At 39.1% G+C, this 20,236-nt stretch overlaps 1 protein-coding gene across 1 annotated transcript; it reads left to right on the forward strand.

Annotated features, from left to right (window-relative positions):
- Nucleotides 1–428: 428 nt before the first annotated feature.
- Nucleotides 429–18,701, forward strand: mrasa (muscle RAS oncogene homolog a). Its single transcript, XM_056389370.1, has 6 exons — nt 429–600; nt 9,134–9,392; nt 10,361–10,514; nt 11,915–12,014; nt 13,212–13,291; nt 14,924–18,701. The coding sequence occupies exons 2-6, from the start codon at nt 9,200–9,202 to the stop codon at nt 15,021–15,023; spliced, it is 627 nt and encodes a 208-aa protein (XP_056245345.1). The 5' UTR covers nt 429–600; nt 9,134–9,199; the 3' UTR covers nt 15,024–18,701.
- Nucleotides 18,702–20,236: the final 1,535 nt, after the last annotated feature.

Here is a 20,236-nt window from a genome sequence, read left to right on the forward strand (position 1 = left end):
GAGTAATTATTGCAAACAAGAGAATACAAAATCTGAATGTACGGAAAAGCATACATTTTGAAAAGAAAATGGAAAATGATTTAGAAATTGTGAGTCTATCAGTAATTTAGAAAGACCCCCCCCCCCAATGAATCCATTTGACTCCCCCTAAATTAGGCAGGGCTAATTTGACAGGACTATCCCTTTAAAGAAGTCCGCTATATGTGGGAAGAGTCCATTTCTCTAAAAAGGGGAACTCTTTTAACGCGTCGTGAGATTTCAGAATTTTAACACAAAAAATGCATCATGAAAGAAAATGAACACTTTACTTTCCAATTGATGGTAAATACCGAAATCATTATACGGTTTAAGACCAACATTTAATCGTTTCATGTCTTAACAGAAACGGCGGTCACCCCTTTGGGACTTTTCTATTTATAACATCAGCTGTTGCAATACAAAGATTAGCTACTCGACGTATTGTTTCGCAGATGTGGGGAGCACACTCCCATCTGCGGCGAAAGGGCGGCGGTGGTTTGAAGCCGAGAAAGAAAGAGATGAGGAGGAATATGTCGGTGTGAAGACGTTTTCTTTGTGTCCACGACAGCGGAGCTCGTGTCGGTGAGTAGCTTTCCTGCTGAGACTGAAGAGGTCGTGAATGCGTGCGTCTGTATTCACGGACAGTGCAGGCAACACCTACCGTTAATGTAAAATCCTAGACTACTCTCAATGTATCAACAACTTACTGTAGCCTAGCTAACTGTCACTATTTCGACCAATGACAACGCGGTAAACAGTCAGTGGGGTTGGCTCGTTTTAATGTAGAATATAAACGACTGTTAACCGTTTGCGGAAATTCATTTTTTGCTGCAAACTTCAAGAGATGAAGCAACCAAAATCCGTTATTCAGGGGCGGCTACTGTCGGTTTTCCATACTCTCTCTCCCTCTCTCGCTCTCTCTCTCTCACACTCTCACACACACGCGCGCGCGCACACACACACACAGACACACACACACACACACACACACACACACACACACACACACACACGGGCCTTGCCTGTGTATGTCAAAAAATTTCCCCTGGGGAAGAAACAAAAACACAGTTCTCGTCTTTTTCTCGTCTGTCAGAAATGAACACGAAACCTTCTACTGTATATAGTATATGTATTTTAACCACCATATCTTTAACAGCTGTGTACACACAGTCGTGTCCAGCTCTGAAGCAGAAATGGTGTGCAGATTTAACAGCTGGGCAGAGAGAACAGAGAGATTCTTCATGTATCAAATCATAGGATGAGATCATTCAGAAGCACCAGTCAGTCCGCAGAAAGACACACACTCATACACACACACAGTATACATATACACACTCACAAACACACACACGTTAATCACTATTAATAGCAAAGTGAAATCAACAGACAATTTGGCTGTCTGGTGACAGATCCGCCTTTATCCTTCCATCATAACTTCATGGAAATGTCAAACCCTGCTGCTGCTAGAGCTGCTGCTGCTGCTGCTGCTGCTGCTGCTGATGTTGAGGATGAGGATGATGACGTTGCTTTTGAGAGTAATGATGGCCTGACTTTTGCATGCTGTTTCACAATTTCCCAAAAGCTTAATTGTGACCTTTGACCAATCATAAATCCCCCTTTGGATGATGCATAGATGCTGTGTTTCCCAGCCAGGAGACTCTTGGTGTGATCTATTACATGTGTATTGGCCTGGTGTTTCTGCTTATTAAATACTGATTCCTGGGATCTTCTATTGGCACTTGCATGTTTGGAGTCTTGTGACACTCCTGACATTTCAAAGTGTGAAGGTTGTACCATAGTGTAGAAAAGCAGGCTTGTTGCCTGACAAAACTAAGCAAGAAAATGAATTAGAAATGATGGATGTTCTTTTTGCTCATTACATGAGGTGCCTTTGGGCATAGCAAATGCTAAAGAGTAAGAAGATAACACATTTCCACCTACATGTGTGAATGTATGTACTGTATATGAGGGGTAATTAGGGCATGGACCTGACCAAGATAAAAAACAATAATACAGTATATATGTTATTATTTCAAACCTAACTGGTCTCAATGTATTAATGGTGATATTGTCGACTTACCCATTGAGGTGGAGACAGGAGCAGTCAAACCTCAACAAAATAGTACTTTACTTTAATGTCAGTCTTAGCCTTAGTCACAGTCCTTATTGAATTTTATTTAAGATGATATTCCTTGATTAAAATTCATATCAATAATTGCATACTGCTTTGGGATTCATTCACACATCTAGGTTTTAGTCCATATTTGCTGTTGCCAGTCTTTAGAGTTTCATTGAATTCATTTTTTTTAAAGTATATTTTTTTGGGCTTTTATGCCTTTAATGGACAGCACAGTGGAGAGTGACAGGAAACAGGGAGGCAGAGAGAGGGGGAATGACATGCAGCGAAAGGCCGTCCGATGCGGGATTCGAACTGGGGCCAACTGCAGCGAGGACTGTAGCCTCTACACATGGAGCGCCTGCTTAAACCACTACGCTACACGACGCCCCGAATTCATTTTTAAGCATACTCAGGTATCAATTGTAAATCTGGATTCTAGCCATGTGATGTACAGTATGTTAAATGATTGTCATGATGAAGTAATATTCATCACAGATAGAAATCCACTTAGTGCAAGCAATTTCTTGCAACATCTGCCTTACCTCCAGGTTTTAGAGATGGGCTTTCATATATTGTCACATTCAAAGTGCAGTACATATTTACCACAGTGTGAGAGCAGACAAGTATTATTTCATGTCTATATATTTGTTATTGTCCAAATGTTATAAACTGTGTTTGTGCAATAATAATAAATGAAACACTTAATTTAAATTTAATTGTAATTTGATCAATGGTGTTGGAATTCACCAACATCCAAAATCCAAATACATGGTAACTACAATATATAGGTCATACAGATACAAAAAGTAAACTGCATTCAATGTTATCATTTCATCAGGATCTGATTTTACTGGAAGCCAATAAACAATAACATGTATTTATTTATTATTGCCTGGCCATAGTATTAAGAACATGAAGACCATTTTGCGTGTACTGATTAATAGATTTACAAAGCCTCTCTAACTGCTATTATGTTATTTGGTTCCTTTTTGATCGTGATGTGTATGAGAAATTAAGGTATCTGCCTCACAGTCAACTAGAGAGGTTCCAATTCCAACACTATTAGACCTTAGAGCGCCAGCTTTTAGAAGATATTGTGTTCTTACCTCATTGTGTTTGTTCTTTCTCCCAACTGGAAATCAGTTGTTCACATACAAAAAGTATTTAATTGTTCTTTCAGTGTCATTGATGCCTGGCAGGGGTTCAGTCTTTACATCCTATTGCCTGGTTGAAATTCAAAAAAAGTAAATTACCAGAGTAAATGAATGGAAAGGTCAGAGTATGAAATGCCCTCAGCAAGTCACAGTGCATTAGTGAGATATTTGGATTATCTGTGTGAGAATTGTGTGTGAATGGCAGCCTCATCTACAGGGAAATTCTTTGAACAATGTTGTTTTAGTAAAAAGACATCAATGCAGTTTATGGCTAAAAGGGATCTCAAACAGTGGCGTGAGACTGGAGAATGCCAAGTGAGTCATTGGTGATGACCCACAGTCATGTGACCTGTTGTAGTGACATCTCTTTAACTATATGCACTTTGTCGTCAAGCCAAATGTTGCATAGGGTGTTAAAAGATCTGGGTGTGCACTGTCACTGTAGGAGGAAATGTGATGAGGGGAACAGTCTGACATTGCTTACATCATTTGCAGAAATAAATGAACTGATATTACCACATGAAAAAGCAGATTTTCTATTTGTGTGTTCCCGTTTCACGCTCTCAAACAGTACATAACAAGTTACTTGTGCAAATGAGTTCAAAGACATCTTACGTTTAAAGGCATCTGAATACACATTATCATTAGCATAGCCTACTGCTGATCATGTAATCATCACTATCAGGAAGGAAACAAGTCTGTACAATGAGACACTGGCTCAGAGGGGCAGATTGCATCTTACTGCACACTGAATTTGTGTGAAGGTGATGCTAGAGATATTGGGTATTATTTTGTGCAAGTGTTTGATGTCATCTTGACAAGCAATATAATATAAATATGTGTATCTGATTTTTTTCTACATTACAAATTGGAGAATATTGATTCTGGTATGGAAATGTTAGGTTTCATTTGTATTTGACCCTGTTCACTGATGCCCTTTTTTAGTGAATTGCTTTTACTTAAGCTGTCTTGGTGACAAGAACCCAGTTTCCATTAACAATCAAAACTGTGTTAGGGTTTCAACATTTAGGGAAAAGTATTTTCTGTTTTTTACCAGAGCAATTCATGAAAATATACCATAGATTTCATAAATGTGTTTCATTTAATTTTTATTAAAAGGTGGAGTTGAACATTACAGCAGCTTGATGCTTGGTGAACTCTCTGAACTATGTCTTAACACCTCCTTTGAACCATCAATGAGTGTTGATATCAGTGTTACAGTACAGGCCGGGTGTGCACTGAGTCCCTCCTTATTCCTGTTCTGTGAGTTATAGTGCTGCTTTGTTCCCATGTGAAGAGGGAAGTGCCTTTATCCTTTCCCAAGGCAGCAACTAGCCACTTCTCAAGTGCCCAGAGAGACTTTACAGAGTCACTGTGAAGACTAGTATAAGGTTTTAAAGTACATCAGCTTCAGCTATGTTATATGTTAAAACACACCAGAGTCATATATCAATGTAGACAGATGTGCCGCATTGACAGAATACATCACTGGTTGATGCTCTTCATTTGTCTTGCTTCTTCGGGTGAGGAATCAAGTGAAACAACACACAAAAAAATCCATTACATGTTTTGTGGCTTGACCATTTGTGTAGTTATGGATAACGTGTCTGTCCTGTCTTAGCAGGTTGAATCTCAGTTTGTTGACTCCTCTTATTCTCTGATTTCGCTTATTAATTGTAATTGCCTCTTACATAGAGGAACTAGATCATACCAATTAGGGTTTTCAGCCATACATATCCATAGATATTATAAAGGAGGACACAAACCACTTATAGAAAAGTCAGTGATGCCAAAGATGGCAGTTGTATGACGCATATCCAGCCCCTCCCACCAAAAAGCCAAACCAGCCGAAACATATCAAGCCAATCGTGTTGTTGCATTGACGTGAGCACACACCTGAGATTCACAACAGTTTTAACTGAATTGCACTCCGTAACAGAAGTTAGTGTCATCAAATCTAGCACATGTGTAGTAAAAGTGTAATCTGTTGGGGGGAAAAAAGCATTTTAAACCTTATCATCGAAAAGATTTAGATTCATAAGCACTAGTGTGGACTCGGCCTAAGTGTTGTGCATGATGCTGTAAGTATATCTTTGCAGCCTTGGTTGGTTTGTAAGGCCATATAGCCTGCCACATTGGTTAGGTGACTAACTTTGGTTGGACACATAGTAAAATTTCCTTAAGTAAGCTTCCACTCCCAAAGGAATCTGGTTTAAACTGGTGTTTGTGGATTATTTTAGTCTCACAGAATGAGACCAGTGGTGTTTCAGAGAACTGTGTACCCCACCAAAGAGACTCACACAGGGGAAATGCTGACACACCCAACAAGGTTGTGACCTGACTTGGCTTCAGCTAGGCCACGCCATGCATGAGTGGTGTGAAAACCACTACTGGTGGTAGGTTCTGTGATTTCATGGTGCTTCTCAAGCTGTTGTGTTTCTGTTTTTCTGCACTGCATTGAAAATATGTCCAATATAGTGTCTTCTGAAATAGGATAATGGCTTAGACACCTATTTTGTGACTTTGTGACAGCCAGCCAACTAACTGACTGAAGAGTCTTTTTAACATCAATAATTTGGCTTAGGAATTCTTTGCCCAACCTGGCAGGCTGACTGCTGCAGACTGATTGATTGGCTGGCTGGCTTTGGAAAGGAAGGAAACATCTTCCTTCCCTCCATTGTGCTTGTCAGGAAAGGATGGACTTTGGCCAGCTGACAGCTGTTTCCTGGTGGATGAAGGAGGAATGGGTGTGTGGGTGGGTGGTGGGGGTGTTATGCTGTTGCTGAGAGAATGTGTGTTTTTTTTTTTGTCTGCTTTTGGCTGTTGCTACAGTTTAATGAAATCTATAAATCTTGAGGTTTCACAGTGAGGTGGAATAGATAAGTTTTACATTCAGATTTGTATTAACACTGTGGATGGCTTGACTCTAACGGTTGTGTTTGTAGTTTCTGTGGTTTTAAGTTAAGCTGTAAGCATGTTTTTTTACCACAGATCGCATATATGTAAAGGTACAGTATGATCTGGAAATCAGCATGAAATTCACCGCAGAGTAGTAGTAGAAGCAAACCACTGAGCTCCTCCCACCCCTCCCTGCTCCCTCATGCTCCACCCACACTCACCTACATTGTATTCACTGTCTCAGCTAATGGCAGGAATCAGGAGCTTGCAAGCCTGTGACTTAATCATAGCGATGTTTTCCAGCAGCTATTACTAGCTTGAAGTCTCAGTACCTCCTTCCTTATAAAATTGCAATTTCTTTTTTTCGATTATACATTATGAATTGTTTACCTCCATATTTCCTTGCTTCACTCTTCTTCTTATTTGCCCTTTTTGCTGTATAACTACGTTTCTCTCCCGCCAACTGTTGATCAGTGGAGTAGCTTAAAAACAGAAGCTGGAATGTGCGTTGTTTCACTTGCAACACACAAACTACGGTCCCACCCATAAAAACGTTGCACAATAGCATTATTAGTGGTCAAAAAATCCACGGGATACCTTGAAGTTAACTTGATTTGACTGATGATTTCACTTGAACCTCAATTTTGCTCTTCTTTACATCTTAAAACATTGGCTGTCATGAACAACAAGTGTATAAGCTCAAACCCACAGAAATTTAAGTTTATTTAAAGTTAGCCGGATCTTGATTAGGCTAAAGATGATGAAACAATATCTCACCTTTGGGCCAATAATGGTTAAAATCTGACATGACTGATTGTTGGACCAAGACTGTTCCATTCTAGGGCAGTTGTTGTTGACAGTGGTAAATAATAATCACACAGTGAGTGGTGTAAGTCATTCTAATATTTACCAACTGAACAAATCGCTGCTCATCACTCTTGATTAGATTATTTTAAGCATGTATTCATTTTAGGTTTGGAAACACGATTGTCAATATCATGCAACAGGAGAAATAAGAATGATGAAACTGGCCAAAAACAGGAAGCAGACAGTAAAATAGTGGCGTATATGGATCACTTCAACACCATATTGTAACATCTCTATCCACTTTGTCCTCATGTGACCTTGCTTCCTCTCCCTCTCTCTTCTGTTTCCGATTCCTCTCACCCTTCTCTCCAGCTCCTCTCTTCCCCTGCTCTCCTCCCATATCTCGTTCTTTCTTTCTTAGCTTTGTGGCCAGCTGTGGTGTGAGCTTTATGCCATAACAGCATAAGATTGCATACATATTAAAGCTCCTACAGTAACTCATTGCTCTTGGTGATTTGAACAATACAGTATAACTGTGTTAATGTACATACTGTACAAGCTGTCGCTGAAATGCATCTGAATTATTTGCAAATGTTTTAAGTAGATTTTTTTTATAATGAGCCACTTGCGTAGAAATAATACTCTTCTGTTAAACCTCTCATATTATAACAAGACAGATGTTTATTTTTGTTTTCAAAAAGCCATAATTACAAGCTACAGTTATCCATCTGTGTCGGAGTGGAGCCATCATATTTCTCTGCTGGTTCTGTGGTTACAGTGGGCCAGGCAGAGGAGACGTCATTAGCCTGGTTTCTGCTATTACTGTAGTCCAAAAACAGGCTTACCAAGACTTGTTTTAGATACTTCTCCATACAGTTGTGATACTCAGGCTTTAAGTGACTGTGAAAAGAGCCAGTGAAGTGGAAGTAGTTTCCTATACAACGGGACAATCATGCCTGGTGGCTAGAGGCCTTCATCCAACCAGGTTTATTGTTGCAGCTTTGACCATTCTCCCACCATTCTGTGAAACTCATCTGCTTACAAAACTTTAAAAATTCTAAAAATGTCCATATTTCATTGGGTTTTTTATTTTCTCAGTAGCATTCAGGTAGTTGACTTGATGACAGATAATTCTGCATTTCCTGTAGCTGTTTCATAATAAAAGCCTTTTATGGTTTGCTAGTCGGAAGCTTTTAATATGAAACAGAAGCTGGAGGAGACACCTTCATGCCTTCTCTCTAATCAGTTTAGTACAATGATACAGCTCAGCTGGGGTCAATTATAGTTCTGACTTGCTAGACTAAGGCAAGATGATTATATTGTTCTGTGTGGTTAACACCTGTTTTGAGGCTATAGTAGAAATACATGAGATTGCAGTGCGGCACACCGTAGTCACACTAAGGCTTGTCTCACAAGGGTCTGGTGGAAAAAGACAGCATGTCAACTGTATCTCATCTCTCAAATTGTAACCTGAGGAATTTTTTTTGTAAGTACAATTGTTGAATTTTTTTTTTTTCTTGATTGTCAGTTATGTCATTAGCACTATGATTGGAGCTAAACTTGTTATTTGTCTTGTCACAGCATTGTGTTGGGATCTGTGGTTTAATTTCTGCACATCTTGCATAAGTACTCAAGTTAACACACGAGTGTTCATAGGATGCAGCTCCAGTAATGGCTTTAGACATTGCCTCCAAGACAACTGACTATAATAAAGGAACTAGACATAATAGACACTCACTTCTCTAAAAAAACACCAACTTTGTTGAAATAAAAATGTCAATTGCTGCATTTTTCACTTTAATTGAGCTTGTTGTCTTTCTCTGGTGGGGGCAATGCAGAATCTAAATTACTGATACCCAGCTATGAAAATATGTGTTTAGGTGAACTTAAATGGTGCTGAACTCTGTCTTTTACCGCCTCTTTCTCTATTCTTAGTCTTTTTTTTTCATCTTCTTTCTGTAACTCCAAGCTGTGTGGTTATCTCCATGGTGATGAAAAAGCAGCTGCAACAATGAACCTTAACACCTCTCTCTCTTGTTCTCTCTCCTTCTCTGTCTGTTGCTTCTTCCTCTCTCTATTGTCAATCTCTTTGTCTTTCTATATCTCTCTCTCTCTCTCTATCTGTCCTCCATTTCAGCCTGGCGTGTCTCATCAGCCACCTACTAGCCTACTTCCCACCTTTACCACCACTGTAGAGGTAGCCATGGCAACCAGCGCTGTGCCAAGTGACAACCTGCCAACATACAAGCTGGTGGTGGTGGGGGATGGTGGTGTTGGGAAGAGCGCCCTCACCATCCAATTCTTCCAGAAGATCTTTGTGCCAGACTATGATCCCACGATAGAGGACTCGTATCTGAAACACACAGAGATAGATGGGCAGTGGGCAATACTGGATGGTGAGTAGAAAAACGTATGTGTATGGGAAATGAAGCAGACATCAGCTGAGAATGATCCTATTTCTGTCCATGCTCATCTACTATTTTAATTATTTTTCATTTTCCTTTTGGTTTCAGTTAAACATACCCATCATTGACCAATGAGTGAACATTTGTTGCTGTTTTCCTACACTGAACAAGCTATGAAATGGCAACTCCCTGAAAGAATTAATGACATTTGGAAAAAAAAGCACTGCTTGGTTTATGCATGTGGGAAAAATTATGTATCCTTTCCCCCCTATAAAGTACTCAATTTGCTGGAAGCATATAAAACTCTGGAAAGAATTAGAAAACCGGTTAAAAAAATCAGTTTGCAGTTTATGGGAAAGAGTCTTTGTGTAAACTTTTGACATTCTGTTATTAACTATTGGCAACTAATCACCTCTGCCAAGGCCTGAAAACTGTTAAGACACAATACTTAATACAAGTGCTGCCAAGGACTGAAGGTGGCACCCAGGGAAAGATTACCAGGTCAAAGGGTCACCAAAATCTACAAGGGGCTTTCTCTCAGGATTATGAAAGTGCGTGGGTGGAGGTGATCATACAAAAAAACTCTTGTTCTGATAATTTGCTTGTAGAAAATTGAATAAAGCCTCAATAACAAGATTACACACATCTCATTGTGCAATGATTACTGCAAACAGGGTCAATTTATACTTGTTACTGAATAAATGTAAGTTGCGTAGCAGTTGCTGTTGCGTAGCAGGGTTAAACAGTTAATTTTTGCAATAACTTTGACTCTTTATCAAACGTTGGATAGGTCTTGGTGTGATTGATAAGTAACTGATTGACTGTTAAGTTCAATCAGGTGTGCAGGTGGTGTAAAATGAAATAAAATAAAAGGTAGTGTCACCTTTTTCTACCCACTTGTACGCAGTGTGCAGCAGTGTGATGTACAGTAATACATTTGTGTCCCTCCATCTACCCAGTGCTGGACACAGCCGGCCAGGAGGAGTTCAGTGCGATGAGAGAGCAGTACATGAGGACAGGAGACGGCTTCCTCATCGTCTTCTCTGTGACAGACAAGGCCAGCTTTGAACATGTCGACCGATTCCACCAACTCATACTACGGGTCAAAGACAGGTAGGTCCAAACACAAACTCAACAAAGTAGAACTGAAGTGTGATTTGTTAATTGACTCTGAAACAGTGTTATGTAATGATTACATTTAAATGGCTCATTAACACTGTTGCCGAGACTCTCTTGAACCTCAACTCTGTGAAAAGAGCGGTCTTCCCAAGTTTTCTTGGAGGGAAGAAGCGAATCAAGAACCTCAGGATGACATACACCAGAAACCCATAGCTGGTCATTTTTATGTATGTGAGAAAGAAAGATGACAAATCAGTCCAACCTGTCCAGCCAATCGGACATTTTGATTTCTAAACACTTAAAAGTCTCTTTTGATTAGTACAAATGTGACACATGATATGACATCTGCTTAACTTCCCCTTTCCACTAAGGAAAATGCTTTTCAACAAACCGTGTCTTTTTTTTCCTTTTAGTTATATCTATTGGTTAAGATACCATTTTTTCACCAATGTAATTGCTGTGATCAATAATCAGAGTGGTTGGGACAAAATAAAGTTTGTCCCAGTTATCTTGACCAGATTATTAGGAAGTGAACACAGAAGAGAATGCTAAAATACCCAATACAGTCAACCATTACACTGAAACACTGTGGGTGCAATAATAGTAAATGAAAATTAACATACCAGGATGTCAAAGTTATTAAAAGAGGAAGCTCTCTCCGATGTAATTTACAATATGGTAAAACTGGTGGATTCGTTTACAACTGGACTGATCTTCTGACTTTTTGAGTACTTTGAAGGCCTAGTGAGCTCCACCATATCATCATCTGATGTGGTCTGATTTGACAACCCATTTAAAGCCAAATACACCACACATACAAATTCAAAATACTAATTATATTCACTTCATGCTGCTTTGTCACTACGTAACATTTATCCTCACAGAATACCAGACTTTTCCTGCCACTGTCAGGGCAGCATGAGTTTTGTTGACTCAGCAGAAATGGTTGAGTCAGCACTAACTGGTAGCGTTGTCATATCTTTCAGGTTGATTAAGGATCAGGAATTCAAGAACTGGCCCAGGATCTCTTCTTTGCTTGACCCTCCTTAAGCTGCAGGCCAGTCGGGCAGAGAATCAGATTTGTTTCCAAAACAACTCTGTTGTGTTGTGAAAGTCAGTTGTGAGAGACGAGAAGTATCTGTTCTCTGGCTATGACTGACAACAGCCAATAAAAGTGAGCTTGAAATGGAACGAAAATAGAATCTAGAACTTAGCAAGTCGCTGTCCATATTTGGTGGTTCCCTTCTGTAGCTCGCAAGAATTTAAGTGTTTCAGAAACCTGACACCTCACAGGCAAACTGTCTGGAACATGATGCTCTTTCTCTTTCCTTCAAAACCAATGCAAGTGGTACCTGAAGTTGTACGTGTCACTTATGTGTTGGTTTTCATCTCAGGGAGGCCTTTCCCATGGTGTTGGTGGCAAACAAAGTGGATCTGGTCCATCTGAGAAAGGTCACCACTGACCAGGGCCAAGAGATGGCTGCAAAACATAGTGTAAGTAGGGAACCTTTCCTGACGTGCTTGTCCTTGACTTATTGGCGGCTTTCTGCAGCAACCTGATTTCTTTTTTTGAAAGTGCATATCTTCAGCTGAGTTTCTTAACAAAGGTTTCACATGTGCCTGTGTGTGCTACAGAGACTAAGGGCAGTGAAAGGAAAAATCATTGCTCGCAGAGGTGTGTTACAGAGGAGTTTAATTTGATTTCCACAGCTAGACCATTTTTAACTATTGACTCTAAGATCCACACACAATAGCACCCAATGTTACTCCTGTAGCTAACAAAAAGCTTAAGAATACCTTGATGGCACAGACTGATGCAAGCTGTGCTCTCATTGTTATCTGCACAACACATCCCTTCCTTACAACATGCACCAATTGCACTGATCTGTGAGCAATTTTTACACAAGGCCAGCATCAGAAATCGTGCAAACTTGAACAGGGAAGAGAAAAGAGATCACTATTGTCATGATATCAAAATGTGCTCCTAGTGAAAACCTGTGAGCTCACTCTAGAGTATTAACTGTCAGCTATTATAGTTTTCTGAAAATGTCTGTAGGGTTATACTGTAGGTCGAGGATATCTTTGTCTGTTTCGATTATTATTATTTGTCAGTTGGATTCAATACTATGCTGTCATATAACCACAGCTTTCAGGCTCAAAGTTGCTGAGTTTGCTTTGTCCCTGTGGTGTTGAATGAGTTTGGTCAATGACAGCTCACTGTGTCACACACACATACTGTTTTGCCAGTTCCAGGGATATGATTTCTTGGGACTTCTTATGTCATGCAGTTTTTGTCTTTTTCATTTTGTATTCAAGGGCCCCTTTTTAATTTTGCAAATTGTAATGTTCACATGCAGCTTAGCATCATGACATCTGTCTCAGTGTTTGTCGGGGATGAGACTGAATTAATGATTGTGGGAAATTTTGAATATTTTAGATGATACAGACTCTGTCTTTGAGATTCGCTACTAGTTTCAGGTCATCAGGCAACTGTTATTTGTGACCCCTATTGTTTCTCAACTATCTAGATTTGGTTCTAAGAGTTGAATGCAAATGTACATCTCCCTATACTGTAAATTCCTAAAATTTATACAGTACTTTTATGTACTTTTGTATTTCATTGACCTGTAACTCAAGTAAAGAACTAATACCATGTGTTCTTATTCTAAATATTTCCATTTGCTTTTTCAGATAACTTATATCGAAACCAGTGCTAAGGATCCTCCAATGAATGTCGACAAAGCTTTTCATGAGCTGGTCCGTGTTATAAGGTAACTTCAGGTTCACTTCTTTCTTCTTTTTCACTTATTTCCATGAGATAAAGATCTTTGCATGAAAAATAATGAAAGACAGATTCACTTGCAGTCATCATCCTGTTCCCTTTACTCCCAGTGTGTATTTCGCTCATTAAGAGGTTAGAGGGGCTAAGAGAGTTTGACACTGTTATGTGAGGGTAGTGAAATTGTTTTAAGGAAGAGTAGAAAAGGAAAGAAAAATCCCAGAGCTATTTCCTGTCTCGATGTGTAATTTCAGAAGAATTTGGTTTGTGTTCATGTTTTCTATGTGGTCATATCCTGTTTTAAGGCCTTGACTTGTTGTAAGAGCCAATAAGCAACACGTAGTATTTTTAGACTTGTACTCAAATACATAGCAGCAGAGGACTGCTGTGTTCACCTCTGTGTTTGTAAAAAGAAAATCAACCACAGAGTAGTGGAGAGTCCTCATTGTGATTATGCCAGCTCTGTTACTGACTCATGAGGAAACTCTCCTCTTCTTTCATAACAAACCAAAACTGAAGAGTGGATTGATGAATCAACATTGCCCTCTTGTGGTCAGACAGTAGAAAGCCAGTTGTACAGGGAGTGGATAAAAACATAATGATTGTGATGCATCAGCAAAAACTGTCTCTTTGTTCTTCTGCAGTTTGCCTCAGGCTGTCTTGAACACTTAATGAAAAATCTCATAAGAGGTGACACATACTATTGGTTCTAAGCCTCATATGGCTCACTTGTATAGCTGCCACTGTGACTGCAGTCTACAATAGTTCTTGCTGGAGTTACAACCACTGCAAAAATACAATGTGGCAAGAGTACAAAAAAAATGACATTTGAAAAACAAAGGGACAAAATTTATTAACATGGAGAAATAATGGACACATGTTCACCCACATGTTCACAATCAATGACACAGTTCCTCTAGTAGAAATAGTACATTTTGGGAAACAATTATTCTCATACTTGCTGAGACTTAGACGAGAAGCTCAGTACCACTTATATCGGTATGTGTAGCTTAGCTTAGCTTGGCTTGCCTGGCAACGTCACTATGACTACAGGAATTTACTGGGTCCAACCAAGAAAACAACAGAGTGTTGTCTGTATACTTTGGTGGATTTTGTTACCAGGCTAGCTGTTCCCCCCTCTGTGTATTATATTTATATTTCATATATAATATTATATAATATTCTAATATTTTCTTAGATTTTTATTATAAATATTTTGAAATTACTAATACATATAATTACTAATATAAGTATTCATATTTAAGCTATTGGACTGCAGTACTTGGTTTGCTTTATCTTTCTTTATATTTTTTCCTCTTACTATGCACCAAGGCAAATACCTTGTATGTGAAAATCTACTTGGTAATAAACCTGACTCTGATTTCCAGTTTTTCTGCTAAGCTAACCCACCTGCTGATTATCAGTCCTATAAATAATCTTATTTTCCAAAATCTCTAACTATTCCTTTCACACCAACTTTGACAAAAAAGGCCACGGAATTGAATAAACTGCTCCAGTACAATAGTTTCATATTGAACATAATAAAATCATAACTATAGCTGGATTATTATATTGTGAAATTATTTGGTCAAAGTGTTTCTGCTTTGTTGTCCTTTTTCCACAGACAACAGGTCCCAGAGCGAAACCAGAAGAAGAAAAAGAAGATGAAGTGGAGAGCAGAACGTTCCACAGGTTCCCACAGGTTCCATTGTGCCATATTGTGACCTCCCTCGTTCCTCTTTATCATTCTTAACATACACACACCCACACGCACAGCCACATACCTTTGGATGTCAGGGAACTCCCCAGCAGTGGTTAGCAACTGGAGCACAAAAGGGAGGGGAGGGGGGGCGGGGGGCGTCGCTGAACGGCTGTATGGATCCAGAGGGACACAAGGACACGTGAATCTGTAATGTTGGACTGATGTCCCCTCAGCCCTTCACAACGCCTTGGAATGAGTGCTATGTCCTCTTCTCCTCAATTTGTGGTCCCCATTCGAAGATCTCTTGATCCCTCCCACCTGTATTCAACACAGAATTACAGTGTCACTGAACTGTTTTCTCAATCAAGTGTAATTGTGTAATGTAACTATCAAACTTGGCACAAGATGAACACTCTGAGGAAAATGAGACAGATATCAGAATCACGAATGGCGCCTCATATTTTACAGACCTCCAACAACCTGCTAGTCATCACCTTTCTGTCCTCACACTCCTACAGTTTCTTTGAGGAAAGCAACTGTGTGATCTCTAGATAGGTTTGTCTGTGTTCTCTCTTTGTAGAGTGGACATCATAAGGGCATAGTGAATGAATATGAGAGTGGTGACAGTATTTTTTTTTTTTTCCATAGTGAAAATAGATGTTGTGTGGTGTTGTGGTTGAGTGAGCTGCCGGTTCTGTGAGTATAACATGTACCTTGTGGTCATGTGATGCTCTGGCTGTGGGATGTCAGTTCAGAGAGGATGGAAGGACGTGTTGTAGCAAGTGAAAGAAATGTGACGTGATGCTGAGAAAATGTGTCATATCGATTGACAGGTGAATGCTATGGCCATATCAGCTTGTTGAATTAGTGTTTAAATATTATAATTGTAAAGGAGAGCGAGATTGGTCGGTGTATGTGGTCACACTTTAATGTAAACATAACAGGGTTTTTATCAACACTGAGGTGTCAGCAGCCATGTTTACAGACACTTAAAGAGGATTATTTTCCCATGAATACAGAAAAACAGACATGAGAGCCACTTTACAAAATAATTATGTTTGGTTTAGGTTGCCTCTTCAGTCATTTTCAATGGCATGATGTGTGCAGTCTTCATCAGTACTGTACTGAAAAATAGCCCTAATATATATATGTACTGTATATATTTTTCTTCCTTTTTAGTCTTAACAGAATCTTCAACACAAATTACTTTCCATGTTTTTTGTATCTAAAAATAGAGAAAATTACAATTATATTTGTGATATAAATAAATCTAATTATAGGTGGCAATGTAAACACATTCAATGCTGTTTCACAAAGGAAATTCTTAATGAGATAGAATAGATAAGGTATAATGAGAGCTTCATGTTTCAGAGCTGAAACAGGCTGGAGAAGCTGATTTGCACTGGCCACTAACCAAAATAATGTGATGTCACTTTATTTCAATCTAGGGGCTTTTCAGACTGCACCACTGAATTCAGGACTATGTGGTAAGATGAAGCACGCTCAGTAAAGGACGATACTCCTTCAGATTGGGGATATATATACTGTAGCCCTGGGAATACATCAGAGTGAGAAAGCCTTCCTGACCACCAGGCAGATAAAGCCATGTTAACCCAGCTACAGACTATGTTTAGTTGTAGGAAAACCACACACTCGAAGCAACAAAACATTCAGTATATTCATGTTTGTAGTCGCGAGGTGGATAGGAATGTACAATTTAAAAACCTATAAAATGGCTTGTACTGTTAACGCACTAAAGTTTCGGTGGACAACTTTTTTTGTCTGGATGAATACCGTCTCTTGAAGGAATACATTTTTGCACTTTTAATACAATTTCTGACTTTCCTATTGGCATGTTGTTTTCTGTTCAAATCTGTAAGTGAAACGAAAGGCACGGTCAGAGTGATTTGAATGTAAAATCAAACAACAAAACAAGCAAATAGGCGATTAACGTTGTAGCCCTGTGTGCCTGTGTATGCCTGTTGCCTTGGCGATGATTGTAACAGAGATTAAAGAAGTTTTAATTGAAACATGTGAAAGGTATTGAAAGAAAAGTTCCATATTACTCTGTTTTGAATTAAGAGGGTTGAGTGTGAAAAAATCTCATATAGTGAATGGCATACAACTGCACCTCAACATGAAAGTGGAAAATCAACCTCAGCAAACGATGGAATACAGTATTAATCTGCATCTACTGTTAAAGGGACTTCACCAAGAGTTTCCGAGCAGGACCGAAAACATTGAATTCTGATCATAGAGCAATGAAGCAACAGACTCTGGATTGTGGGTAGAGAAAAAACAACAACAAACAAACAAAAAAAAAACAAAACAGAATGTGTTTGATGAAAATGTTGCATCATGTATGTTTGATACCATTTTGTATTATTGATATGAATTATTGATATAATTCTTGCAAAGTGTTTTTTAAACAACTGAATAATTTATTACTGTCTGTTACCTCAGCGTGTCCCAGACCTGGACAAAAAAAAAAAAAAAAAAAAAAAAAAAAAAAAAGCTAAACTCCCCTGTATTTTCCTTTCTTTCTGTCTTTTCTTTTTTTCTTTGGGACTCTCACCTCATATGAAGAGACTTATAATGTTTTTTGGACCAAGATGAAGAAACTGAATTTGGTCCTGAGCTACAAAAAAAAAAAAAAAAAAAAAAAAAGCTCATATGGAAGGCCTCACAGTAACAGGAGGGTCAAAATAAGAAAAGTTTGTCATCCCTCTTGTAATTTTCAATATGTTTAATTCTTTAATGTGAAATTCTATAAAGTAATACTTCAGCATGTTGGGAAATACATGTAATCGCTGTCTTGCCAAGAGTTGGATGAGAATATTGATATCACCGTTTTATCTACACTAAATATGAAGCTACACCTAGCAGCCGGTTAGCTTAGCCTAGCATAAAGAGTGGAAATAGATGGAAACAGCTAGCCTTGCTCTGCGAAATGTAACAAAATCAGCCAACCAGCACCTCTAAAGCTCATCAGTTAGCATGTTAAATGTCAGTTTTATTCACACAAGTTTCGGTCTTACCTCGGTTTATGCCCTGGATAATTTCTTACCTTTGAACAGAGCCAGGCTAATTGTTTCTCCCTGTTTCCAGACTTTATGCTAAACTAAGCTAACCAGCTGTCGGTTCAATCTAAAAATTTGCTGCACAGACAGGAGATTGGTATCAATCTTTTCATCTCACTCCCAGCAAGAAAGCGAATAAGCACTTCCCAAACTATTCCTGGAAGCTGACCGTGCTCTTGTTACCTTACTCGGATTAGTTATCATGGCTGGTACAAATAAACCTGCTGATTTTCTATATTATGATGGTTTTATATATTTGACCCTGGATTATATGTGAGCTAAATTGAGCACTTCTGCTCTCAATAATTGGAGAGGTAGCATACTTTTTCAAATAGACACCAAATATTGTTGGGGTTATGCAACTGATTGGGGTTGTGTATATCCTGAAACTTTGTCAGTGTGTAAAGGGCCGTGTAAACAACAACAACAGAAAAAAAAACCTTTGAACTTTTCACACCAGTTGTGTAATGTGTGTCTTTGGACAGGTCTGTTGTGTTCTAACTGGCTGTGTCAGACTGAGGAGCTAGACGAGGCACAAACAAACTGTGGCCTTCTTATCTAGCCTCAGGGTTCGATTATATTTCAATAAAAAAAAAAAAAATTAAAGTATTGTGACTTTACATGGATTTGACTTTTTTTTGGATGGTGGATACGTGACATTAAAATGCAGAGCCACACACCAACTCACCCCTGAATAAGCCTGTGATCAGATCTGTGTTCTACAGCCACGGTGAACATGGCCACAAATGTGTTTTGAGAGTCAACTTGCTTGTTCAGCAGAAGCTCCCCTCATTAATCTTCAGAGGCGTCAAGGCCCATTGAGTTCAACGCTGTGAGAGCGCTGAAAGCTCCATTTTGCCTCATTGATTTCAACCCCTCCGGGAAGTGAGGCAAGCCGGCACACAGAACAGGTACTGCCTCTCTGCTATTGATTTACATTCCGTGTTCCTTTCAGAGTGAAACATGGAGAGGGTCTTATCATTAGCATGGACAAGAGCATTGCAAGATGGCCTTCAGGGTTATTAAGAAAAAGGGTGTAATTTCTCCCCTCTTGTAGTGAATCAAGTGAAAGCACGTGAGTCACTTCAAAGTTAAATAATTCAAACAGTAAGTCAGCTTGAAAGACCATCACTTGAACAGGAAAATTACGTACATATGTAATGTGGGGTTTGCAGTATCACTTAGGGCAGAGAGAAACCGATACTTTCTGCAGAATTTCCATCAGAACATGTAACAAGATATAGACAAAAAGTGTATACTGTATACAGTACAGTTTGTCTATATCCTTAAGTTTCTGTGCTCTTTCTAAGTGCTATTGGAGGGTTTTGCCACTGGGGGTCAGCACTTCACTGATCAGTAGTCCTCTGTCTTCACTTGGATAGTAATAGCTTTGCCAAATACGAATTCAAACCCATCAGAGATGTGACAAAGATAACCAATTCCTGAAAAACTAATAATTTTGCATGCTAAATAAAAACAAACAAACAAACAAACAAAATATTAGTAGATGTTCTGCAATAGTGTGGTCTTTATGTAATACACAGGGCTCATTTAAATGGAAGTAATCTATATGAAGTTAAACAAGACGTGTAGCATAATGAATTCTTTTTGACAGGACAATTGTTCTTGAGGGAGAAAAGAGCCAGTAATCTGACTGACTGACATTTAGGTGACACAGACAGAGCTTTAAGCAACGTTCATGTCGCCAGTAATTGGTATTGGCTCTTAGCTGTCAGTATCGTATCCATGCACGACCACCTTGCACCTCGCTGTAAAGGCATGAGAAATCAGTGGGTTTTGGCTAGAAAAAGCTCATGCCACCTCTCCCACGGTCTATTACAGCACTTCTGCTTTTCCATTACATGCTTCTCAATCTAATCACATACAGCAGATACACTTCATTAATCTCACACATGATGTACACCTCATATGTTATACTTAATTTATCCCTCCACCATGCGGACACCTCCTGTTCTCAGTTCTCATTGTACCAACCCCCAACCAGCTTTTCTCATCAATCCCACTTATTTCATACCTTACACCATATATACCATTGACATCCCTTTGATAACAATGGTGTGTATTTATTACACTCTTGTACCATCTCTCACAAGCGGTCTAGACTCATTTGGGACTGGCATTTGGGCCTCTGTAA

This window comes from Seriola aureovittata, chromosome 11, assembly GCF_021018895.1.
Source record: "Seriola aureovittata isolate HTS-2021-v1 ecotype China chromosome 11, ASM2101889v1, whole genome shotgun sequence".
Taxonomy (NCBI): domain Eukaryota; kingdom Metazoa; phylum Chordata; class Actinopteri; order Carangiformes; family Carangidae; genus Seriola; species Seriola aureovittata.